The sequence below is a fragment of the Ambystoma mexicanum genome, chromosome 7q (genome assembly GCF_040938575.1).
Source record: "Ambystoma mexicanum isolate Mex_15411 chromosome 7q, UKY_AmexF1_1, whole genome shotgun sequence".
NCBI classification, from domain to species: Eukaryota; Metazoa; Chordata; class Amphibia; order Caudata; family Ambystomatidae; genus Ambystoma; species Ambystoma mexicanum.
In genome coordinates, this window is record NC_090941.1 from 170601276 (window position 1) to 170624927 (window position 23652).

Below are 23652 nucleotides of genomic sequence, written 5' to 3' on the forward strand. Positions count from 1 at the left end.
GTCAAGACAGGGTGCTACACATCTTAAAGATTTTGGAGGAAAAGTAGCTGGCAAAGTCCGCATCTGGATATGAAGTGGAGAAAAAGCTAATTTAAAGGAGTGAGACCTAGAATCTAAGGTCATGGATAGCCTGCAGAGGAGATGAGGTTAGTGAAATAGGTGAACTTAACTGACTCCAGAGCAGTAATGCAAATGCTATTATGTGGGCAAACATTTTAATAATCCTTTTTAGACAGGTGTCTTGTGACCTGACTATTCCAGAGTCGTGGCACAGTGTTTATTGTATCAATCTTTACAAAAGGAGACAGAATGTCTCCATAGTGCTTATAGGCTTATATAACTGATAGACACCTCTAGCAAGTTGCTAGTGGGCTTCGGCTCAAAGACTTAGAGAGGTGGCTAGAAAACACTGAGATTGAGCATCTACCAAACTGGTTTTATGAAGGGGATGGGGACCACTTTAAATGGACTGGTTTATACACTATGCCAAACAAAGACTTGTCTGGTTAGGGGTCAGCTGCTTTACTGAGGAAGTCTAGACTTATCTGCCACATTTGATAGGGTGCACAGGGGGCTAACCTGGTCTAAATGAGCTACTTGCAGCATTCCACCACGTGTTTTAAATATGCTTTTGATATTTCTACTTGGATGACAACCTAAAAATTCACGTGTATGTCTCTGACCTTCAGACTACTCTACAGAATTCTTCTCTGTTTACGCTAAAGCTTGGTTCATTAGAGGTAGAATGGTTGGCTTACGCAGATGACCTCATTTTGCTTGAAGTTACCCGCATTGGCCTCCAAAGAGGCTTAGATCTGGTAAGGAAGCATGCTCTGGAAAATAAATTAGATATAAACTCTGACAAGTCTTGTATTTCTTTTTGTAATTATTGTATTTATGTATGGTTTTAAATAAAACCTTTACAAATCATTAAAATTTAATTTTTAAAACAAGTAAACATTTCCATGAATTCATGAATTAGAACAACGTTCATAATATAAGATTTAACATAGGTTTAACAAATAATATAGCATAAAATACCTTTAACCCCTTAAGTGCCAAGGACAAGGTATTTCGTCCTTGGGATTACCTCCCTGGTGCCAAGGACGAGAAAATGTTAGGAGGCTTTGAATGGTGAAATACCAAAATCACTAAATTAGGCAAACCAAAACATCTTACAAACATGCTTCATTAACTAACCACTTTTCTTTTCAAAAGGTTGAAAAATAACATTTCACAGAATCATATATATATATATATATATATATCTATACACACAACAGTAACATTTTTACAGAGAATAACATAGAATTAAACACCAAATAATCAGAGCAGCTTACAAATATCCTTTAAGAATCTCACTAACCTAATTTTTAGTGAAATATTTTTCCCATGCAACATGTTTAACCGAATACAGTCCAGAGATAAAAAGTGACGGTTTAAAACATATTAGCTAAAATAGAAAATTCTTTCGGATCTCAAGGCTGGACAGTATATTATTAAATGTCTCAAGACGTCCAGCACTGAACTGTCTTTACAAAACCTACAGTAAGACACACAGATATTAGTATTTCTAATACTTAGAATTTCATCCATTAATAAGACATTTAAACAAAAACGCATGAAGTTATTCCTAACTCTTTTATCTGGAAATGTAATTATATATTGTTCTAGAGTACAAACTTCTTTTTTTATAGGAGACAATATGACCATACAGTTTGGATTTAACGTGTCTATGGTTTTATACCAATCAAACATATGTTTTTTCTTTTCACAAAGTTGGGATTTGTTAACAAAACCCCACTTGAAGACCGAATTTTATCAAGAATAGATGAACATTTAGACCACAGCTCTTGATGAAACCATTAGTTCTCAAACCTTTCCTGGGTGCATATTGGAGATTGGTCTAAATTAGACCTCCACAATCGGTTCCCATCCTTTTATGGAAACCAAGTTATATATGATCTAGCACAATCACAGCAAAGATTTTAGAATCCGCATCCATTATAGAAATGGGCCTGTAGTTGTCGGGGGATAACCGATCACCCCCCTTAAATATAGTGCAGACATAAGTTTTCAAAGAAGATACCTTCTGGATTTCCACAATATTAGTGAATAGGATAAAAAGAATACTTGACCATAGTTCGACATTTTGTTTGAATATAGTGTAGGTAAGCAAGTTGGGTCCGCCCGCTCTCAAGCAGCTTGCACAGGATATTTTTGTGGCAACATCTTCCAAGGTAAACTTGAGATTCCATGTATGTTCCTTCTCTTTCTGCGGAGGGCCTGAAGGATGAAATCCCTCTTTATAAAGGTACAGAAGGGTTAGTCCCACATTTCTTCCCCAATTGGGTTTGCTTGAATAACAATTTGGGTTCTTTGCAGATCATTAATCAGTCCCCAAAAAGTGCGTGAGCTTACATCCTTTAAATTAACAACATTGCCTCGCTGTCAATTTGAAGCAAGTTGGTCCTAAACGTTTTGGACCAGTTCTTCAGTATTTGCTTAATCTTATTTATCATGATCATTAAAGAGGCCGACTCTCTCGGCCAAGAATGCTTTAATTGCCTAATCTCTTTTCTAGCACTTCTTTTCATAGATTGAAGTCAGTCTTTTTCCCATGTTAGACATAATCCTCTCAATATAAGAGTTAAACGAGGACGAGATGTAAATGAGGCTCTTTAGATCTAGAGTTGAACCCTCAAAATCGTTCAGGATAGATGTATTGAAGGATGAGATCTTTTTATCATTCCATCTAAGACGCTTCCCTTGTGGATTTATATTAATCTCAGAACTGTATTATAATCTCTTACCATTAGAGTATTTGCAATTAAAACCAACCATCAGCATTGCATGCTCACTAAAACGTTACGGACCACATTAAAAGAGCTCTTCATGTTATACGGGGCTGCAGAGACAAATATATAGTCAATACAGGAAGATGCCAAAGCTCCAAACCATGCATCATGTTTACGTATATTACTCTTTTTGTGCAGATGAAGCAAATAAAGATCCCATCCTTCGAAATTCCAGTACCACTTTGGTCCTTCACTGGTTTTACGCCTAGCAGCATTGTAACCCAAACATCCCTCATCTCCGCCCAGCATAGAAAGATGAAGCGGCATATCAGTTGCAATTGTACCACAATTAGATACGGATGGAGAGAAACAGTCCGCGTTAAAGTCGCAAAGGACCATCACCTGGCCACCCAGACATAACGGATACCATTCTTCAATTTTTAAGTTAATCAACTGCAAGTCTCCGGACAAATTACCATTGGTATCCCAATAAATATCAAACAGCAATAGGTTCTTAAAGTTGTGTACACCCTCCACTTTTGATGGAGACAACAAGCACGCCCTTACATAATATTGACTGATCTATTACACTAAGACCCCTAGCCTGTTTAGCCATGGTCAAAAGACCCCCTGAGGGCTAGCCCCTCGGACCCTGTTGTTCCGGTTCCCAGGCTATTTCATAACCTTCAAACAGGGGGACACCTGTAATCCAGGTTTCTTGCAAATAAAAATGGAATGATGAGCGAAGGTGATCACATAGAGATATTTGTGCATAATACAGAGAAACCTTGAACATTCCAAGATGGTATTGTAAAGGTCAATTTTTTCGCTAAAGTTTCACCTTAAGTCTTTTAATTGGGCTATAGATTATTCTAAGGACAGGGTAAACCACCTCCAGCTCTGTCTCATTCCCCGGGTTATAATCCCCATGGGCCGAGACCATCCCGAGTTATAATCCTCATTGGCCGAGACCATCCCTTCATTCAATGTCACCTAATTAACAGGCTGACTCCCCCCGCCCCCTCCCGGGCTGCTTACATTAAATTTTGGCAAAATAAGGTCTCAAATCATAGCCCAATTTTTGAACATTCCCTGTTTCATTGAGTAAGATCTCGTAGACCTTTCTAGATGGAATTGCCAGTATTACATAATCACATTTTCCAATATGTACAAAGTCTACCAATTTGATATCTTTTGTTGTAAGTAACCTCCGGGAAGGGATTTCATTGAATAAATCGAGGATAGTACCTCTATTTGAAATGTTGGGCCCCCTGTAACATGTAGTTCAGTATAAGGCTTGTAAATTCTGGATACTCGGGGTCTTTAAAATAGGACTCTCTAATGTGATTACTCATTGGTTCTATCACAGGTGGTACACCGCCATAGTGACGGTCCTTCTCAACAAAGTGCTGATTTGAAGCAAGGTCCCTGTTGAAATCTTTTAACCAATTTCTGCCAGGAGGATTGCAGGCCCCTTTCTCGCTAGTCCCAAACCCCCCTGGCCCCCCACCACTGGTCTTCTACTGAGCCTCCCACCTGTATTATGCCCAAACCGCCAGGCTGATAGGAGGGTTGAGAAATATTTTTTGTTACATTATCTTCTGCCTCAGGTTCTTTCTGCATTCAGGTTCACTCACAATAGACAATTCCTGTCTAAACAGATGTTTAATTAGATCTCTCATGACCAAATCCTCAGGGGGCATCATCAGAGAGGGTTTATCATTAGTTCTACAGGATTCCATTATATTTGTTTTGATTTCAGCTTTGGTAGTAGATGTAACCTCCATGGAAACACTGTTTTGGCAATCACCTGAACTTATATTCCGCACCCTTGGGTGTTTATCAGGGGTCTTAGCCTAATCAATACCTGCCAAACCCCCAGTAGTATTTTGGTTGAAAATCTTAAAAGTAGCTTTAGCCGACCCCTGCTCATTCGCCATAAAGGGTTTCGGCATCTTTTTTTTCAAGGCATCACCAAGTTTCCCTTCAGCCATCGCATAGTTCCCCTCATCTCTGTTTTTTGAAGACCCTGCCTTCCCCACTGAGGATATATCCCCCCTCGACTCCAAGTTAAGCTTAGGGTTTGACTGCCCCATAAGATCCTGGTCTGCCTCTTTGTGCCATGCACTTCACCGTAATCACGGCAATCAGACCACCCTTGTCTTCGCAGAGTTTTTCTAGATGATTTATTTAGAGCTTTGGTACACAGCTTTGGTATACGAAGGGGTTTTATCTTCCTTGTTCTTGTCTTTTTTTAAATTCTTGTATTCTTTTTATCCCCCCATACTTGTCAGTGAGGTACCCCCAGCCACATCAACCATTGTCTTCTCGACCCTCATACTCAGCCTCAGGAGCTATGCATTCATTGTGTGAGCAAGCTGGATCCCGCTTACAGCAACCCAATGCTTTGTGAGGAGAGGCCCCCTTTAGTATGCTAATTTGTGTGTTAAAGTTATTAATATCTAGATGTTTGGTCTGTGTAGTCAGTTCAGAGCAAAGTAAATTATGCAATTTGTTATTGTCTATAACCAGAGAGTTGGGTTCTAAATCTATTAGTACTGATGAGCTTGCAGATTGTTGGGAGACAGAAGGGCTAGAATTATCGTTCATGGCCGTCTGCTTTGATAGCGTTGATAGCTTCTGGTCATGCCAGTGTACGGCAGGGACCCAACGAGGAACGAAGAACGAGAAGCCAACGGCCGAGAAGAGTGAGAAATCTTAGCCGAGCGAGACCCAGCCCCGTCTCTTTCGCCTGCATAAAGAGAGGTACCAGGGGAAACTGGAGAAAGAGGCCGCTAGTGCATCATTACCGATCTGAAGCCATTTGTCTGAGTTCTAAGGACGAGAAAGTAAAGCGAAGACTGTCCACTTGAAATTGTAAAAAGCAGAGAAAACAAGTAACAAATAACCCGGTTGGGGAAAAGAGATATTATAAGAGAGAAACTCGGCCCAGTCCTGGGGACAACATATTAAAAGAAAAACCAGTTAGGGAGAGAAGTGAAAGGAATGTACAAAATCCAATCCAGGTCGGGAACAAGCAGAGACTGGAACCAAATCCCCTGGGCAGAAGGGAAGATACTCTGTATATTCAGAGTGGAAGACTGGACAAAGTCTGACATAGAACCGCATAATGAGTGACAGGAAATACAGGAATTCATTACAATAAAAGTTTCAAAAGGTCAAGATAAACCCAACTTCGGAAAACCTGAGTTTAAAGACTGGAAAGAGTCTACAAGAGTTGACAAGCGGGTGAGGAACCACTGCAAGACAAAACATTCTAAATTTAGGACCACAAAGCACAAAAGCCAAGAGTGCCTTTGAAGAATTGATCTCAGGGACTATCCAAGGAGATAATGTTCACGGTTTACAGTGATAATTTCGACAACAAAAATGTCGAAAGTCAAAATATCGAAAAAAAGATGTAGAAAAAAAAGTCGACTTTTTTTTTCAATGCATTTTTTTTTTTAAATGGGGGGGGTTCCCCCCCAAACCCCCTTTTTTAAATTTTTTTTTAAATTTTTCCCTTTTTTTAACTCCCGAACCCCTAAAATAAATATATAATTAAAAAAAATGAAAGTCGACATTTTTTTTCGACCTTTTTTTTACGATATTTTTTTGTCGACATTTTTGTCTGTCGACATTTTTTTTTCGAAATTATGACCACCAATGTTCACCTATATAGTTCCACGGAGAAAAGTTGTAAATAATGAGACTATCTGAAGAGAAGACCAGGCGAACATAAGACACTCTCCTGGCCTATTTGATTTAGTTAGATTTAGATTTAGAGGTAGAGTCAGATAGTTCATTTGGACGGATGACACAGTTACTTTGGACAGGGCAATGAATATGTTATTTAGAACAAGTTAAAATGATCTCAAGTAATATCTAGCATACTAATGGGCATCTATATCTAATATTTGTAGGTTTAGAAGCGCAACTCCAATCCAAGGAGAACAAATTGTTTTCTGAATAAAAAAAAAGGGGATTAGATCTCTTAGTCCAGCCAGTTAGATAGGATATGCTTTATTCAGACATTCTATTAATTTGAAAGTATGGATGGGTGGTAACTGATGTTAAACATTTTATATTATAGGTAAGCTGCTGGACATCTTTCAATTATTTAATAAGAATATTTAAACAGAAGAAAGGTAAAGTATTACCTCGCTTTGAGATGAATCAAAGACACATCAGGGCATTGGTGCACAATTAATTGTTAGCGCTCACAGGTGAGAACAAGGCAAGAGGCATTTGGGGTCATTTGTAGAGCCCATTGAGGTGTGGGATAGCTTTGCACTAGAATTTGCCTGTCTCAATAAAATGGCATGGGGAATGCCCAAGGATAACATTAACAAGGTTATACCCAGTTATAACATGAATCACGTTGGATATCGTGATGTAAAGTGAACTCACAGGTTTTTTATTAGAAAATGGGAAATGGGTAGTAAATACTCCGAGGTATTTCATTAGCTGATGTAAAGATACTACAGTAGTATTGTTGTTTTTCTTTCTTTTTATATCAACGGTTGATAATGACACCTCATCCCCTGGATGCAAAACGTTTCCTGATTCGCTTGTTATGCAGTATTTATATTGTTGACAACAAACACTGATCACGTTTTGAATAATGTTGTTTACATGTGTCCTGTACTTGGAATTTTCTTGGTGAATTATGTTGATTTTGTATTTTGTGTATTTTATGTTGACTATTATTAATCATTGTAATGTTAAAAGGGGATGCATTGGCCCTGAAGAAGACCTGTGTTCTGTAAGGTCGAAACATGTGTTGGCAGGAGCATATTAATCACCAATTGAAATTACACTTGAACGTGAAAAATCTGTTAAACTCATTTGCAAAAAATTGGAAAGAATACTGATACCTATTGATAAAACTGTATATTATGGAGAGGATTGATCAATGGTCTATGCGCAGTGGTTGAACCGGTGTCCAGACATTTGGTCGACCTAAAACTGGTCGAATGACATTTGGTCGACGCAATTTGGTCGAAAACCAAATGGTTGAATTTTTTTTTTAATTATATATTTATTTTTCGGGTTTTCGTTTTTTACAAAAATTGGTTTTTAGAAAAAAAAAGGGGGTTGGGGGGGGACCCTCCCAAAAAAAAAGGGGTGAAAATAAAAAAAATAAAAAATTCGAACATTTGGTTTTTGACCAAATTGGTTCGACCATTTGTCTGGTCGACCAATTTTTTTCCACCAAATGTCTGGTAACCGTTGAACCAATACCTTGTCTGTTGTCATACCACTTGTTCGGCTCATAAGTGACTGAATTTACATTGGCAAAACCCTGCAGCAATGATGTTTTTGGGTTGAAAATTTGAGCAATATTTTGTGTGGTTGCGCATCACAGTAGCAGTCCCCCAGCCCTCAGTGTTGAGGGGAGAAGTTTTGTCTTTACATACTTATGTTTGCTTTGCGCATAATGCCAATAATGATACTATAAAACAATGTGTCCGCGCTGGTTCTGCCAATTTATGCCAGTACCCTCACAACATACTTCCGTTGGCTTTACCAAAATGCATGCTGCAGTGCATAAGTATATCCAAACAGGTTGCATCAAAATGCCAGTCTTGCTGAGTTTCCCCAATCTTGTTTGTGAAACCAATTAACATTAAACCCATATTGCAAAGCAAAATGAATGCTTCCAATGTAGTATAGCATATTTCATTAAGAAAATATGCACAATCAAAACGATAGACAACATTTTAGTCAAACTGTAGCACATACATTTACGGTACGGCGTCCTTTCATCGCCAGGCATTTGAAAGTCTGCAATTTAAACATGCACAAAAGTTCATCAAATTTTTTTAGGGGGGTGGGCAGGGGCAGATAAGTGGTTGGGGGGGTTGGGTATAGTTACCATTGGTGCAGGAGGAGGGGTTTTGGGAAGACCCCCTCCTCTCCCCCCCAAAATTAAAATTAAAATTAGATGAACTTTCATACACGTTTAAACTGCAGGCTTTGAAATGCCTGACGATGAAAGGACATAGAACCAAATTTACTTCGGATACCTACTGGCAGTCTTTCATTTTAAGATGTACAAGGGCACCGATCTGACTTGGTGAATCAATTTTTCCTTGTGCTTCCACACAAGCATCACCTTAAGAGGCACAACCAATTGTGAAGGGAACATTTCTTTTTCTGTAAGGAAAGAATATATTAAGCATTAATTGTCTCTAGTCTCCACCTTGTTCACATTTACCGGACAAAACAGGACATAGATGATAAACGTCACAGACAATTACTAACTTAAGCATTTCATTGTTAGCACATACATTTTTAGGCAATCGAAATCGTGAAGTTGGATTAGTATTTTCATGTCAGGGGACTGAGTAGAGGGGTAGATAGGGGACAGGAGACTACTCATACTCACTGCAGTCCTTAAGTGGGTGCTTTCAGACTTAATGGAGAGAGTAAGCTACTTGTAACATTGAAACTGCACTAGAATAGTCTCAGCAGAATGCATAAAGAAGTGAGATGCTCCCCCACAGATAAGTTTGCCACTCCCCCACCGTCTGTGAAGTTATCGCCTCTCCCAACATTTGAAAGGTTGGCCCGCCCCCGAAATGTAGGTTTTGTTGCGCCTCTGTTTAAACACATACCAAAGCAGCAAGCCTATCCCTCTAGTGTGCCTGTGCCCCTGTGATTTTCTTAATATTTGCACGGCTACACATGTACACTGGCCTGGGTACTGCACTTAAGTGCACAGGCTGTTCTTAGCACAGACTGTGCTTACTTAGAGTGGAAAGCAGTTTGAGGCACCCGTGGGGGTGGCAGACATTAATGATTTGTCTGCCCACCACCAGTGCCTCAGACTGCTTTCAGCTCTCACTTCAGCAGTTCTCTGCAGTGCACACGGGCTCCTCACTCACAGTGAAGTTTGAACACTGGCCTGGGCACAGCACTTTAAACTTTACAGTGAGTGAGCCATGGGCCACTGGCTGTCTGTCCTGACGCCCGCACCGGTAGACCCCCTCTGTGACTGCAAAAGTCCTGCTTTTGCTCCAGGCATTGTAAAAGGGGCTCTACCCCTCTCACACAGCAGGATGTTTGCTGTCCAGGAGAAGGGTGTACTGCAGAACTCGGGATTTAAAAGAAAAAATAATGAACTTGCTGGGTCTGGTACAGCCAGCTCCTCTGCCTCTCGTCGCCGGTCATTAGTGTGGACTGCGGAGACCGACCCACATGCAGGAATTTATGAAACCAAACATAGCCTATGGAGTTTGTTTGATTTTGTTTCAGTTCCTGTATGTCGGAGGGTCTCCACAGTGAAATCACTATGACTCTTCCTCAGCACTCCGCCCCTGTCCTATTTCTTGCACAGACTGGTGTGGGGTTTGCAAAGTTTGACCCCACCCAGGTCTGTTTGAGGGACAGGACAGGAGGCTGGTTTAAGAAAAGGATGCCTTGGGGGCTTTCCTAAAGCCTCCAGGCATCCTTTTCAGCCAAGTTTATTGGCTTTCACTGCTGGCCCGGGAGTGCCTGCAGTGCGCATGTGCGCCAGGGAGGACTGATTTCAGCACTGTCTCTTTTTAGGAGGGCAGCATTGCAAGGTTCTTTTTTCTCTATACCTTTTGTGTCCCAGTTCCTGAAAGGCCTTGTGAGCGAGTTCCCGCCCGCATCATTTGGTGTCCTGGCTTGGTATTTGAACCTGGACCTGTCTTTTTTCATGGTGCTCCTTAAATTCCATTCCTCTTAGACTACTCACTTCGAAAACGACCCTCCGGGTGGCCATCACTTTCCGCTAGACATGTCAGTGAGATACTAGCTCTCTTGTGTAAGCCACTGTTTAAAATATTTTTTAAGGATGTTTCTATGAGGGCCGGGCCCAACTTCAGAAAGTGGCATCAGAGTTTCATATTTCACACACTGTGGAGCTCCCTGTTTTCTTCCACCACCTCACCCATTCAAGTAGGTGGAGGCGCTTCATAGACTCGATCCGAAAAAGAGCTTTGAGCTTCCATTTGGTAATGACTAATGCTTTCAAGAGGGGGAGCTTTTCAATGCCTTTTTCCAGTCTAGACTTAGACTGTCAGATAATCTCTGTTTGATTGTTTTATGCATAGCAGAATACTATGAGAAGGCAGCATCATCTGCCCTCCAGAGGGGCATGCCAGTGAGAGGAATTAGTCTGTGACATGGACCTCTCTGCGCACCTTCACAAAACATTACAGTTTAGACCTAGCCCAGATCAGGGATGCACTCTTTCATAGGGCAGTGCTGCAGTGTTTTTTAGTGTCGTTCCATTCCTACCTCCTGGCATGTGCACTGCCTTGGGAGTCTATCAAGATGAGTAATCTGTGGGAGAATGCAATCCATTGAAGGAGAAATTACTTAAAGTAATGCTCTTTCTATGGATTCTTATCCCACAGATACCTCATCGTCCTCCCTATCTTCCCTATGAAGCTAATGTTGGACTTGCTTACTAATCTGCCTTCTCCGTTATTCCTTCTGTACGATTGATGAGGGAAGAGCGGGAGCTCCAGTGCCATTTTGTTTAAATATATTTTTTTAAGTAAAAAATCATTATGGTTGAGTTAGAACCATGCAATTCATTTGACTATCTTTTCCTCAATGAAAAAATGATCAATTAATGGCTTCTTCATGTATGCAATTTTTCCCTCGAAAGCTGAGCTTGGAGGCTAGAGGGGCAAAAGGTGGGGAACTGAGGTAAGGAGAAATAGTGCATGCCTTGAATACGATTGCCGACATCCCGTCCGGACGTGAGGAATGGCGCAGTTGAGGCACGATGAAGTCGAGACGATGTTGAGCAGCACAGCACCCCCTATCGAACTTTTTTCCGACGAACCGGCACTGAGGGGATAATCTTTCAAGATGAGGAATCTGAGGGAGAAAAATCCATAGAAAGAAGGTTTCCCGTAAGTAATTTCTCTGTTTCCATAGTTCACCAGATACGGTTTCATCCTTCCACCAGGTGCAGAATTTCCTTCTTGATTGTAAGTCTCACTCCTCAGATGCAGCTTCTAAGAACTGCTCACTGTATCTAGTTCCCAGTCCTTCTCTCCTTTTCTCTTTTTGTGTAGTCCTCACTCAGATGCCTGATTTGTAGTGAGTTGCCTCTCTACTTTTGCTTAATGTTAATTGTATTAGTGGCTTTCTGTTCCATTTTCCTTTCCACGATTTTCAGGGTTTTCTTTCCTATCACAGGATCAGGGTGACTGATCGTGTCATGGCAGCCATTTTGAATGTCCTGTTGCAGTTTATTTACATTGCCTCAGCTCGCTAATATGATGGGTTCTGTCCTCCCGGACTGCTGGTTTAAGTGTATTCTCAGAACAGGGGCAGCTTATGGTATTCCAGCTTGCTCTACACACAGTGCTAGCAGACTGCCACCCGTGGAATTGACGCGTCACCCAGTGTCCACTTCTTTATGTAGTGTGAAAACAAGTAAATCTCTGTTTTTAGCCTCTGGAGACAGTCATCATGGCCAATTTGTCACAGTATTTTCCACATTGGCACCTTCTATTTCATTCTATACATTTTTATTTTCTTAAACAATATTGTATTGGTTTTTTATCATAACACACACCGGAGACATCCGGTGTTGAATATATAAAGATCATAACAGTTGAAAATAGACCTCCCCCCTCAATGGCACCCTCCCTCCCCCTCAGGAGTATACCAAATGGAAACTAAATCAAACATTTTAGAAGACAGTATATATAGTGCATTATACAGGCTTACTCAGTCAAGGTAGTTATACTAGGTTCAGCGCCCGCAATCTCACCGGGCACGAGAGGGCATTAGCCTGTTTGCATGTAATTCAAGAAGGGCCTCCAGACAGTCATGAATGGCATCAGGAATCAGGGAGTCCATTATATTGGCCAACCATTTTCCCATTGCCAGAACATTCCAGACTTTCTCAAGCCACAGGTTGATCGTTGGAGGTTCTGCCTTCCTCCAGAAGTGGAGGATAGTAAGTTTGTCAACCATCAGGAGACTAGTCAACTATCTCCGATCAGCCATTGTGCAGTCTTGATGCAGTGCATCAGTGAGTCGTAGGAGCCACACCATAGGGTTGTCAGGGATGTCAATTTGCATGATCTCTTTCAGTCTGGATCTCACCTCCAACTAAAAAATCTGTTTCAGCGGACACCCCCACAGGGCATGCAAAAGTGTTCCTCCAGTCCGCACCCTCTCCAGCATAGCTTGTTGTTGTTCGGGTTGATACGGTGTAGCTGAGCAGGGGTTTTGTACCATGGTGTCAATATTTTATATCTAGCTTCCTGCAGGTGTGGGCAAAGTGAGACCCTACCTCCTCAAATATCCTTTCCCAGTCCTCTGTGGGAAAACCAAACTCCATCTCCTGCTCCCACCCATCACAGTATGAGCAGAGTTCTACTCATTTGGGCAAGTGTATGGGCGGAATCTATCAGTCTCTTCAAGGCCCCCTTGCCCTTATAGCCCTAAAACATGCGGATTGCCCGATTCAAAAATAGGTCCCCCAGTTTGCTTATCCCTCTGTCTGCCCATCGCATGAACCCTCTGTCAGATTTCCCTGGAGAGAAATCCTCATTGTGGAGCAATGGGGTATATGGGTTGTGGGGGGTGTGGGGAGAAGTGGTTCCCCTCTCCTGACAAATACTATCCCATGCCTCGAGAGAGGCCCTTGTGATAGGGTTCAGGTAGAGGCTGGGGCAGTCGGGGTTGCGTCCATAAGTCCCTTCCCGCTACGCTTGCTCCATATTTACCCACAGTTTCTCGGAATCCAGTCAATCAGTGGGCGGGATTGTGATGCTCTGTAGTAATCCCAAACCTTGGGAAATGATAGCCCTCTCTGGTCCCTACCTGAATACAATGTGATCCAATTTATTTAATTTTATTTATTTACTTGTTTTTTTTATAACGTGCCTAATAGCGTACCTGGGTTTGGTTCTAATCAGGGATCTGGGATTCGAACCTCTGTTGCTCTGCATGGTCTTGCTTCCAAGACCAGTGCGTTGCCCTTGTGCCTCTAGGGGATCCTCCTCTCCACAGAAATTGTAGTATCATAGCATCCCAGTTCCAAATCGTTCTTCTAGCATTGGGAATAGGAATCAACTGAAAGAAGTAGAGAATCCGCTGGAGGATGTTCATTTTGGCTACCTCCATTCTGCCAAATCAGGACAACCGCAAGGCACCCCATTGGTCCAAATCATTCCTGATGTTTCTCACTAAGGCCAGATAGTTGAATCCAAAAATGTGCCCAATGTTGCTTGTTATGTTGACTCCAAGGTATTTAATAGTTTTAGCAACTCACATAAAGGGTAGCCTCCACTGAAGATCCTCTCTCATGCAGGGGGTCGCGGAGGGGATATTTAGACCTAGGATTTCGGATTTGGCGTTGTTTATTTTAAACACAGAAACCTGCCATAGCGGTCGATTTCATCTTCTACATTCCCTAGTGAATCTAGTGGGGTCTGACAGATTAAAACTCAAATTGTCCGCCAAAGGTTAATCATATGTCGGGATCTCCTGAATTTTATTCCCATAGTGTGCTCATTGGCTCTAACCCGTGCCGCCACAGGGTCCATTATGAGCGCAAATAATAACGGTGAGAGCCCTGCCTGGTTCCCCCTAGTAAGTGGAAATCGTGCAGTCACCGCCCCCATTGACCAACAGCCTTGCAGAAGGAGGCACATAATTGGAGAGGATCATCTGGGTCATTTTGGGACCAAAATCAAATTTCTGCAGGACTTCCCACAGGAATCCCCATCCTACGCGGTCAAACGCTTTTTCCTCATCAAGCGTCAACCGAAGCAAGTGACTTGGGTTTCTCCCGGTTTTATCTATTAGATGTAGTAGCCTTCTTATGTTGTCAACAGTACCCCATCCCTTAATAAACCCCCACTGATCAGGGTTAATAAGCAGAGGCATGAACCTCTCCAGCCTTGTGATATGAATTTTTGTAAAAATCTTGAGTCCAACAGTGCTATGGGCCTATATGAAGAGCAACATTTGGGGTCCTTTCTTGGCTTGGGTATTAGGGTTACCTGCGCCTCTGTCATTGAGGCTTCGAGGTGGCCACCGTTTCTTACAGAATTAAACATGTCAGCTATAGGTTTGGCAAGTATCTGACCCAGGGATTTGTAAATGACAGACGTGAGGCCATCAGGACCTGGGGCTTTGTTTGGTTTCAGTGTTTGGATCACCTGGAGAACTTCCTGTGGAGCTACTAGGAATTCTTTTGCCCCTCCCAATACCTAAGGTAGTTCTTCCCCCTCTAAATATGTCTGAATATCCCCCTGACTTGAGGCACCGGACGCGTAAATGTTAGTGTAGAAGGCATGGAATAGTTCCCTTTGTTTGCCCTCATGTCACCATTCTCTTTCCCCTGAGTGTCGATAATAGTATGAATGAACGACCGGCTTGTTTGCTGCCTAAGAACGTGGGCTAAAAGTGTCTCCGGTATTGTCGAATCTTGAGCATAGTCTGTTCTGCTTTTCGAGCCCTTACCGTCAGAGGCCTAAGATGTCGCCTCCTAGGGGTCTCAGCGTAGGCCTTGTCTACCCTCCTCCCTTTTCGTATTAACTGCTCTTCCGCCTGGCCCCAAGCACGCTTCATTGCGGCCATACTGACTGTTATAATTCCCCGGGCAAGCACTTTCACTGCGTCCCAATGGATGCCCTTGGCGGTGTCCTCAGGGTGGTTATTAGTGAGATATTCACAAACCGCTCCCTTTACGGCCTCCAAGCAACCCGGATCCCGCAAGATACCCAGTGGGAGCAGCCCTTGGTAGGTATTGCAGTAGCGTGACCAGTCTTTCAGTCTCACCATCTCATGGTCAGAGAGGGGTCACACACAGGCTTCATCTCCGCAGAGAGGACAAAGTGAATCATGTCCGGGATAAAGATATAATCAGTGAGCAATGCTGATAAGTGTACTTGCAAATTGCATGTGTAGTCAGTGTCGTTGGGGTGTAGGTTTGGCCATGCATCCACCACTTTAAGGTAAGATATATGAGCCTGTGGTGCAATAGGTGATCCAAGAGGACCTGTCTTTGGTCCCATCCATTTCTAGGTTCATGTCGCCCATTAAGAGAACTCCACCATGGTCCACTAAAGGGTGTCCCACCAGCTGCGGGTTGTCACCGTTTTCTCCAAACGCCTTACTGCACCTGTGTAAGATCCCCCGTGCTGAGTGAAGCACGTGGTTCCTGCAAAATCGTTCCCTGTGGCAACTACTGTCATTGGCATCCCACCCATCTAGTACTCCAGAGATTCCCCCTATATATCTGCCAGTCAGTGAAATACCGGAGTTTAAAGATAATCTCCCCCCCCCACCGCACCCCGCATTACCACCCGACTTATCAGGAATTTGCTAAACGCGGCAAGGAATTGTTGGCGATCCCAGCACCACTAAAAGAATTTCAATTGTCACAGCAAGGCATTATTAATCTTCAACTTGAGACAGAACTCTGCACAAACTGCTGAACAGTTCTTCGCCAAAGGGCGATTAGCTGCTTGACGTGGCATTATACGTGATAGTCCCGCTGGTCTCCTCCCAAAGCCCAATATGATGCGGATATATCCTGAGCGATGACTGGTCAACTGTCAGCCCTTTTTTGCCTGATTGTGGCGTGCGCCAGGAGCCCTCCTCTTGGGCCCCTCCAAAGTTTGCTGCGGCTTGGGCTGCTCCCTCCTCGTACATCGTGAGATTCAGTAGTCTGGCCTCCGTCGCTTTGCCAGGGGTGCACTGGGAGACATGTTGAATTATTTGGACTGTGGAGTCGTGAAACTGGATGCGGTTCACCCTTCTTGCCTCCCCTGGGATTGCCTCCATAACTCTGTAGTTGTTTATTTTTTACTGCAATATCTCAGCGGCTGGGGGTAGACGGCGGTTTTTGTTATCTCTCTTCGGACCCACTCTGTGCACCCTCTCCATCTTGATAGCTTCAGGAGGATTGCTCGGAATGACCTGCGAGAAGAGTTGACAAACACACTTCTATGTCATTCTCCTCGCTCCTTCGTGCAGGAACTTTACTAATTCTGATTCACCCTGTTCTCTAGGTCATCACATTTTGCCTTGAGCGCCTCATTGCTGTCCCGGAGGGCTGATGTTCTTCCTTGGACTTCCCACATTTCTGTCTCAGCGTTATAAGGGAGCGCTCATTGTGGTACATCCTGTCTCCTAGGGCCACCACCTCCCTCCTGATGTCGGTAGTAGACTCCAGCATCGCCTTGTGAAGTTCGGTGACCTCCAATAGTACCAAGTCTTTTATGTCCTGCCGGAGAAAATCGGGGGACTAGGTGAGAAATGGCGCACTTGGCGCAGGATTTCATCCCGTCACAGCTTTGACGGTCGTACCTTCCGTGGGTGGGATCTGCTTTGCATGGGTTGTCAAAAATGCCTGTATGCTGGAGACATTGGACTTGTTGGAGGCCTTTGATATTCAGCTACATTCGCCAGTCTTTGTATTTGCTCTTTGATGGGGCCACCACCAGTTTCTCTCACCATCTGCAGCTGGCACCCCCACCTGCTCTCCAGGTCCTGGGGGGCCCAGGCCCACCAGGCTCTGATCTTTGAGAGTGCTTTTCGATGGAGCAGGGCTAATTAGGTGCTTCTTACCGAGGCCATCCGCTCCCTCACCATGGTAGAGTGCACACCATACACCCGGCCAGGGTCCAGGTGCCTCTCTGTTGGCCTTCTGCGTGGCAAGTCTGGTTTCCCCTGTGGCAGTGTTAAGGGGCGGCTCTGCAGTGGGTGGGGGCCCCCCCTCACTGCCACCCACTGGTCTGTGATGCAGTGATTCCATGGGGGTGGGGCAGACATAGGGCACCCAACCCATGCAACATTGCCAGCAGCTGTGTATTTCTCCCTACTCTGTAGCTCTCCGGTCTCAGCAGCTTTTAGGAGCCTGTGTGTCTTTCCCTCCTTTGTAGCTCTCTGGGCTCAGCAGCTTATAGGAGCCTTCCCATGCCCGTTTCACCGCCTTTCTTGTCAGCTGCATGTCTTCAACCCTGACGTCCAGGGACAATGCTTCCTCCTCGCTGGGGCTGCACTGGATGGCCTGCTTTGCTGCGACTCCACAGGGGGCCGCGGAGTTCGCAGCCACCTTCTCCTACTGCCTCGTCGGGGTCAGGTGCGGGCCACCGCGGCCACCATTTTTGGTGCCGGGTCGCCATCTTCCTCCTTGCAGCCCATTTCCAACTCTGCGGCAGCATCCGTGCACCCCAAAGTGAGGACCACAGCCCATGCCTTCCAAGTCTGTGCGGGAGGCTCACTTATAGACCTCTAACGCACCGCCATGCATTGCGGCTGGGCCGATGGTCGGAGCGGCTAAGGGGTAGGCGTCCTACCACACTGCCATCTTGGCCACACCCCCCATTCTATACATCTAAAAAATACATTGGAGAATGTGTCTAATAAATAGAGACTTGGGTATTGCCATTCTGATAGATTTACTTTCTAGCAATGTTTACTTGAAAATATTTGTCAGATAGCGTTTTCTTAATTCCAGGCCATATGTTGATTGATTTTCCCAGATCTGTAGACATTCATGCAGAATTTCTATAAAACATGAATATCACTTTTCCGCAATAATTGTATTTATTTTATTGAAAGGTTCTCCACACACATCATCTACACCAAATGTCAACTGTGTGAGAAACGCAGACTCAAGAGGCTCTCTTATTAGTACTGATTCGGGAAACAGCCTTCCGGAACGGAACAGCGAAAAGAGAAATTCTCTCGACAAGGTAAAGAAAACGGATTTTGTGGATTTTGTTTTTGTCAGATTTGCTATCCATCACAAGGTGGCCATACCTTGCTGTAACTGATTATCTGATTGTTTGGAGTTTGACTTGTAGTTATGAAGTTTATTGTTGCTTTTGTGATGATTCACACAGAGTCCTCACAAAAACCCTACCTAATGCCTCCTCCCAGGTGGGCAGGGATAGGCAAATACTTCCTGATTCTATCCTGGGGTCGGTGTAAGCCAGGAGGATCACCTGGGAGGTGAAGGGCCCCAGGGAAATGAGAGGACTTTGTGGGATGAGACGCAGTATTTGTGTTCCTCAAGGAAGGGAATATCTTTAATGCTGGAATATGTAATGGCTTGCTGTCAGAGAGTTTTTATTTTCTCAAAATTACTGTCGGAATATAGATGAAGATAACCACAAGCAGTTATGTTCTGAAAGTCAGAGAGAAACTCTTAAAATCATTGACATTTCTAAACATGAAAGCCCCTATGATTCCCTGAGAAATAAGGAAGAAGAGTCATTAAATGTTACAAATTTGAATCCTGAGACACCATACTCTTCTGTAAAGTTAAGTAATACTTGTAATTCTCATAGTACTTTGGGGAGTAGGTATAAGATAAATAGTGAGCATGGTAGTGATAATTCCGATACGAAAACCAATTTTGATGTTGTTGACTACAAGTCACATAAATCCCTAAGTACTGGGACAAAGAAGAAGACTGCAGATAGCAGTCAATTGGGAATAATGACCCACACCTGAGGAGGACTGGGAGGCATAACAAAACCACCAGGTGCAGGCCATAGGAAAGAGCAATAGCGGAAGGTGGGGTAGTTTTCCTACCTCTACATGGCAGCAGAAGCAGATCTTGTGTGGGATCAGAGACACTGGCACCACTGTGGCCTGTGAAGTAGACACCGGTCCTGAGAGGGTCCTTATTGCTCTGGACCGTAATTGCAGATCAGGCGCAGCGGGAGGCGTCGGGAGAGACGACTCTCCCTCTGAGGAACGCAGCTGCAGAGGTTGCGCAGTGGAAAGCACACTTTTTTGATAACTTTTTCCCTTTTCTGAAAAGTACCGGTGGCTGCTGAACTCCGACATGTTGTGGGAGCCGGGAGAGCCATGCTGGTGACAGACGCAAGCCGAGGAGGTTCGAGGAGAAGAGATTCCCTGGCTGTGTGGGGAAAATGAAGCAGAGGACCTGGAGGCAGCGCGTCAAATGGACGCGCACAGTGAATTCACTGTCCCCAGCGTTCTCCTTAGATGCCTGCTGGCCAAGTGCAGAGGCCTCAACTCTAGAAAAGGGGTAAACAAAGTAAATCAAGTGAAAGAGAACATCTTTTAATACTGAAGCAATGGAAAACATGTTGATTCTGATATTAACCAATCTGATTTAAAAGGGCGCAGATGGCAATGTAAGAGTCTGATTGCCATTTTAGAAGTGTGATTTTGACATTGTTGGGCATTACAAGAGCCAACAAAGAGAAAGGGTAGTAGTTATACGAGAATAGACAAACCATCATTGCCAAAGCCAAAAAAAGATATATACTCAGGCAATTGGGAAAGAACTATAAGTGCCAAAGCCAAAAGAAGGTAGTTGGTGTTTTCAATGGTATTAAACACAATTGCCCATATGAACAAGAGATCCAAAGAAAGAAGGACTTAAACCCACATTGCCAAAGTGTTGTGAAATTGAAACAGAAACCTTATCAGCAGTTGGTTAGTGGAAAATAGAAGAAACAAGAGTGGCAGGAAGGCTGCCCTTCTGAGAGAAAACGTCCAGAAACAGTGGAGCATAACCTTCAGAGAAAGTTTTTAAATTGTGATGCAAAAATAAGTTTAACCTTTACCACAGAATTACTAACAAGTAGTAGTTTACTCTGGCCTGGCAGGAGAGTACACCAGGTCAGGGAATGTTGTCTAGTATGTGGATATGTTCTGGCAGGAGACTACACCAGAATAGAGAACTTTGTTTTGCGAAACCTGGCAGGCGAGTAGACCAGGGGAATACCATTGAAGTACTGTGGTATGATTAAAAGTCTTGAAGAAGAAGTTGAAGAAACACCAATGTACTTACAGTTAAAGTGAGTGTTATGTGAACTGCTGCAGAAGTATTACAAATGTGCAACCAATGGATTTGTCAACTGGTGCAGAAATATCCTGACAAAGACCTTTTTGTTGAATTCAATGAAGTAAGGAAATATTCTGAGTTGCTGAATATAAGTTGTTTCAAGTACTTGGTGTTATCAAGTTGGAACTTAATGCTCTTGAGTTGGAACCAAAAGAGAACGTTGTTATAATACATGATTTCCTTAACCTGTTTGGAACTTTAGAACAAAATCCTAATTGAATCTGGGGAAGGGGAATTCACCCAGACTAGAAGGAGAAACAGTTATTATGATATGAATGTTACTGTTATAGTTGTTGTCGTTGGTTTGCCATATATTGCCTTGTTAAGTTGCGTGAGATTAAGTGTGAGGGACATAACCCCTTTGTTAGTGTTTCCTTTAGTTTATTTTAGGCAGGGAAATCGTCTTCAGAGTCAGGATAGTGAGTTTATCCAACCTTTTTAGTTAATAAAATGGCATCTTTTGAACAACCTTCACAAAGTTGTCCGCCTCACATTTCTGACCCCTCACACTATTAATAGTTACATCATTCTTTTTATGTTTTTTAGGTTGCACACCACAGATTTCAAATCTTTTTCAATTACTTACAGTAGTCACCTATATTTCCAAAGTATTTAATAATTTCCCTTCAAAAGCACACTTATTAGCTTTTCTTAGATTCATGTCATCACCTAAACAATGTTAACCTAAATGTGGATCATAAATGTGTTCAAAACCACAAAGCCAATAATGTTTTGTTTTTCCTTCATCGGAGTTGATTACTTTTGAATGAAATGTACAGCCAACTCTGTAATGGCACATTCAGGATCTTCTAATGCAGTATGATTTGTTTTTGGATGAAATGTGTTACTTGGGAGGTAATATAGGTGAAACTATGTCCACCCTAAGTATTTGTTAGTTGTGAGTTTATACAGGAGTACTTTTCACAGATCTATGGTATCAATAAACCATCTTAACTGATTTGACGAATCGTGTGACCTGAAGACATTCTGGCTCAACCTTCAGCCTGCTGGCTTCCAGCTCTCAGGACAAACCTCTCCAGGCCGCCTGTTCTGCTCTCCCAGAATAAGTGTATGAAAGTCTTATCATTTTTCCCCAATAACAAACAAGGAAGGCAGTGTGCTTTTTGGAACGCAAGAACTCATTCACTCTCTCAATTATGTTATAAAACTGGTGCTTATCTCACCATTTATTAACTCAGATAAACTATAGAAAAGGTTACATCACCGGTGGCAAATATGCGCTTCACTTCATCCCTGCCATGAATTTCACTGGACAGCTTCCCAAACCCAGGTTGGCAAAGAGAAAACCTGCACAACTGGAACGGACCGGACAAGATAAGTCTACCTTCTCCCAGCTCAACAGAAGTGATTGTGTCTCTCTGCCAACCTCGTTCAGTGTCCCCCAATCTAATGCAGGGCAGTCATTTTCCAGAGAGGTCAACTGCCAATAGCATTTCACAGATACCTGGCCGGTTTATGCTGCAGGATGCCAGGACAAGTAAATACCCTGTTTCCCATGGGAGCTGAATGGACTGCTTTCGGGTCCTTACGAAATGCAAAACACACCTTCACTGGCCTGAACAAAAAACAAGATGTTTTTCTACTGTTTCAGAAAATGCAGACGATGTTCAGAAGTGAAGCTTTCACAGAGACTTGAAGTCAAATGTCAACTGCTGTACCCAGAATGCATTTCATACAGACTCCATGTTTGAGTCCAAAGTCATTACATTTTTAAATGTATTCCACAGCCGCCCAAGGTGCCTCACACCAACATGGCTTTGTCACCCATGGACCTCCCCTGCACCCTCTCCTGACTGGTTCTCTGCTACTGCCGCCTCCCCAACCGAGGGGCGGAACGTGCAACCCAAAGTCTTCCTGGCTCTACCATCAGCCCGCTGACTGTCAGCCCTTAGGACAAACTGCTCCAAACTGCTTTTCCATGATGCCACCCCTGCACCCTCACCTGGCTTACTCTTTGCCGCCAGCTCCCCAACGAAGCAGGTCATGTGACGGATCACGTGACTCTCCAGCCCATATTTTCGCCTCTCGTGGACGTCCTCACTCTGGGCCTCCTTTTCAAAGGGTGACCCTTCTAAAGGCATTGTGCATCTCCTGTTTGGCCTGGACTATGTGCTTCTCACTGCTCTTTGTGCCTTCTCTTTTCTCCCTTCCTGCTGTCCTCTTGTGTCTTTTTATCAACCATTCCTTCTTCTACCCCTACTTTAATTTTGCACTGGCTTTGTCCCCCTCCTACTGCACACCACCTTAGAAATCTTTCTAATCTTTCTTATCCACACATCTCCCCTGATCCTCCTCCTTTCATTAACCCTGAACTATTGAATGCCCTACTGTCTGCAACAAATCGCACTTTATACTCAACTTCTTCTTTCGTTTCAATTTCTCTAACTGACCAAGACCTGGATTACATCTCAGCTCACCAACATTCCTACATCCTTTCTCACTTCCACTACCAACGTTGCTCACACCCCTCATACCTTTGGCCACGTTGTTGGCAGTGGGATTATCTACAGTTGTTCCTAGACTCACATTTGTTCACTCCCTGGCCTTCCCTAATTTCCCTCCTTCGAATATCATCTTTCTTCCTTTTCCAAACCTTGCTCAGTAGAATGTCTTTTGTACAGGCCCACTGACCCCATTTCTAACTAACAATGAACTTGACTGTCTTCGGTCTGACCTTCCGCCTCCCTTTTTTTTCTCTTGTTTAATCATATTACTTAGTCCAAACCCCTTCTCGCTCATCTCACTATTTTGCTCCCAGTGCAACCTTATTTTCTCCTTTTCCTTCCTCTAACACTACTATGACTGCCCACTCTATTCACTTTTCTGATCATCTCCTTCTCGCTCCCTCGCTACCCCACTCTTCTACCTTCCCTGCTTATCTTGTTTCACTGTGTTCCACGCTCATTTGATCCCTCTTACTTTTTATCCTCTCTTGACTCCTCTCTCAGGTTCTCCCGCTCTTCTGATGGCACTGCCACTTCACTT

The 23652-nt window shown here is 43.4% G+C and overlaps 1 protein-coding gene across 9 annotated transcripts in view; it reads left to right on the top strand.

Annotated features, from left to right (window-relative positions):
- The window catches only part of DOCK9 (dedicator of cytokinesis 9), a 2709375-nt gene that overhangs the window by 1826281 nt on the left and 859442 nt on the right, over positions 1-23652 (top strand). For all 9 annotated transcript variants that reach the window (XM_069639825.1, XM_069639823.1, XM_069639827.1 and 6 more), the window contains one exon: positions 18381-18514. In XM_069639825.1, coding sequence (XP_069495926.1) covers positions 18381-18514 — 134 coding nt within the window. The remainder of the gene's footprint in view (positions 1-18380; positions 18515-23652) is intronic.